Here is a 3,191-nt window from a genome sequence, read left to right on the forward strand (position 1 = left end):
CTAATATGCTGCTAGGGCAGAATGTGGTCTTTTCCTCCCACAAAGAGCATAGCAGTACCTGGGAACTTGTGAGTCATTGTTGATGAGCATACAGGGGCTAACAGCTGGGAAACTCAAAGTCAGGAAGGCAGAGGTCTGCATCAGCCAGAGCGAAGTTTTCCTAAAATGCATGTATGTTATGAAGATGGAGTTGAGTGAGTAAATGGTGACAAAGGTACTTTCCAGCAGTAGGATGGTTTGGGTGGCCCTAACCTCAGGGGACATTCGGGCAGAAATGCAGGAAATGTGAATTTGTTGGACTTGCTTATGATGTCCATACAAAAGAAATACCATGTAGCCACTGGCAAAGGCCATGAGTCCCAAACACAGAGCATCAGGAAAAGAGAATATGATCAAAAGCAGGACAGCTTGATATCTTGGAGCAAATAAATAAGAGCAATATTCAAAATGTTGAATTTCAGTGCTGTTCCCAGCATGCCTTGGTCCTTTCATTCCCAAAGCAATGAGGACATTTAAAAGCAGGTGGAAAGTCCAAGAGAAGAGACTGGAGGGAATTATGTACTTTGGGGCTCTGGCTTTAAGCTCCACTAAACTGTACATATTAGGAGCTATGGTAATGGCCTGAAAGACACTCAGGAGGCAGGTCATGGTGAGGGAAAGACCCCGAGATACTCTGTGAAGATAGAAGACAATTTTACAGCCAATGTCATCAAGGAAATTCTTCAGACCCAAAGTTGTCATGATCTGAGGGACCCCTTTAGGGAGAAGTACCAAGCAGTTGGCCAAGGTGAGCTGGGTGAGAATAGTATCTATAGGTCTCAGGCTATGTCCTCTGAGATATATGAAGATGAAGAGACAAGTAAGAAAGGAATTCCCTAGGACCCCAATTCCTGTCTGGAAGAAGAAGATGATACTCATGAATTTTTCATTCATATTCATGTTCTTGTTATCTTGAGGAGAAGAAATGACGCCAGAATTAGAGGGACCTATAAAAAACACAAGCTGTGGGCATTTTTTAGTATTCCCCACACCCCTTAATTTGTCTTAGAAGAACCTGTTGAGAATATCTCCTTCAGGTCTTTACAGAGATGTTCTCACACAGCTTTGCCCTATCAGGCAGGGAGATTGGTGTTAGGGGTAGGATACTATTCTTTTAGACTCTACTCATTTGAGTAATGGCTTATGACATATTCAAATAATTATCCCTACAATTACAGTCTTGCCATAGATGAGGGCTCTCAGTGACCATTCAGGGACAGGAGGGAGACCTGTGGTGTCAGGATTATCAAACACAACTTCCTGGAGGTGCTTTGAAGACACTTTTCTAAACCAGCACTGGAACCAGTCCAACAATCAGTTAATAAACATTTATGAAGTATCTGCTTATATGCCAGGAACTGAGCTAAGCACTGAGGGTACAAGAACGTGGGTGAAACTGTCCCTGCCCTTAAGGATTCTGATTAACCAAGAAGTGTCCCTATAAAAACATACATAGAACTAACTGGAGTCATTGTGCAAGCATCTGGATTATGTCAGGGAGATCCACTTTAGCCAGGAGTACCTGTAGAATCAGAGTGCAAAGGGCTTCTAGTCTCTAACAATACCAGGGTTTGCTTTATGCAGATTTGTGGGTATTTGATTTTCTCTGGAAATGCACTAGCTATCAGAAGTTCTTACAAATAGTTGGCCCTCAAAAGATCTTAAATGTTTGATGCACTGATGGATATGCCAAAAAATATCATATGTATTTCTGCACATGTAAAAGGAAAGAGGAGACAGGGAGACAGAGAACTAAAATGATCATCTCTGTCTCCTCCTCCTCCCTTTTCCTTAAACTTATGTCTTTAGTTTAAGCCTCATGACTCTTCCCATAGAATACTGAAAAAGCTTTTTCATCTAAAATTTTTATTTCATTTCCCTCCTTCATCCTACTCCTCTCATTGAAAAAATAAAAGCAAACCTCTTGTACCAAATATGTATAATCAAACAAAACAAGTTCCCACATTGGCCATGTCCATAAATGTACATTCCATTCTGCATCCTGAGCCCTTTGCCTTTTGATTGAGATAGGGGGAGCATTTCTGCAACTTTCCAAAGGGACTCCCTCCTCAAGTCTTTCTCCTATCCAATCCATGACACTTCCTTGTTAAAAAATCTTCACTATCTTCTCATTATCTGTAAAATTAAATTCACTCATCTCTCTTTGGCCTCTGAATATGTCTATAGCCATTCTTCCAACTCCCTTTCCCATCTTATTTCATTTTGTTCCCCTTCATATAGTCTTCATTTACATCAAAATGGCTTGTTAACTTTCCTTTGTAGATGTTCCTGTTTCCACTGCTGTGGTCCTTTTCTACATCCTTCCCTAAGTCTTGATTTTGGGGAAGCCTCAGGATAGCCCTCCTCCAATCTTTTCTTGATTCTGAGTATCCCTCCCTGGACTTGACCACCATGCCTCTGCTGCCTTCTCACCCTGGGAGTTCTCTTAATTCCTGTGGCCTTCTTGAGCTGGAAGTTCTCTCTGCCTCTTTGGTCCCCTTTTCCCATTGAAAGCTCCATTTTGAAAAGGGCCCCATGATAACCATTATTTCTTCTCTTGACTCTCTGTACATCATTACCATGCCTCATTTGCCTTGTGGCTTCAAAAGTTCTCCTAACCCTGGTAGCCTTCTTAACCTTGAAGTTCCTTCTGTCTCCCAGGCCACCTTCATTGGTTAGTCCCTCCCAGAACTTCCACTTTGAGGAAGGGCCTAGGACAGCCATTCTTCATTCCTCTCCCAAGTCTGCCTCTTATTTTCTGCTACATTATCTTGCTAGGCACTTTACTGTCCCACCCTGCTTCCCAAATCCCTTCTACATGTTACCTTCTTTCATTAGAACATAAGCTTCTTAAGAGTATAGACTATATTTGTTTGTCTTTCAAATCCCCAGTACTTATTACAGTGCCTGGCATATAGTAACTGCTTAATAAATCATTTTTAATACATTTACTATGTACATGTGGGGTATGCATATGTATGTGTATGTGTGTGTGTGTGTATATGTGTATATATATCTGCATATATATATATGTATATGTGTGTGTGTGTATATATGTATATATATATATATACATATATATACATACATATATGTATATATATGTATATATATATATATATGTATGTATATATATGTGTGTGTGTGTACAT

The 3,191-nt window shown here is 40.4% G+C and overlaps 1 protein-coding gene across 1 annotated transcript; it reads right to left on the bottom strand.

Moving 5' to 3' along the window:
- On the bottom strand, nt 1–918 carry LOC110197810 (vomeronasal type-1 receptor 1-like). The gene has a single exon (XM_020971857.1). It carries the CDS (start codon nt 916–918, stop codon nt 1–3), a length of 918 nt encoding a protein of 305 aa, XP_020827516.1.
- Between the last annotated feature and the right edge of the window lie 2,273 nt (nt 919–3,191).

The sequence above is a fragment of the Phascolarctos cinereus genome, unplaced genomic scaffold, assembly GCF_003287225.1.
Source record: "Phascolarctos cinereus isolate Bilbo 61053 unplaced genomic scaffold, phaCin_HiC Scaffold_726;HRSCAF=1367, whole genome shotgun sequence".
Taxonomy (NCBI): Eukaryota; Metazoa; Chordata; class Mammalia; order Diprotodontia; family Phascolarctidae; genus Phascolarctos; species Phascolarctos cinereus.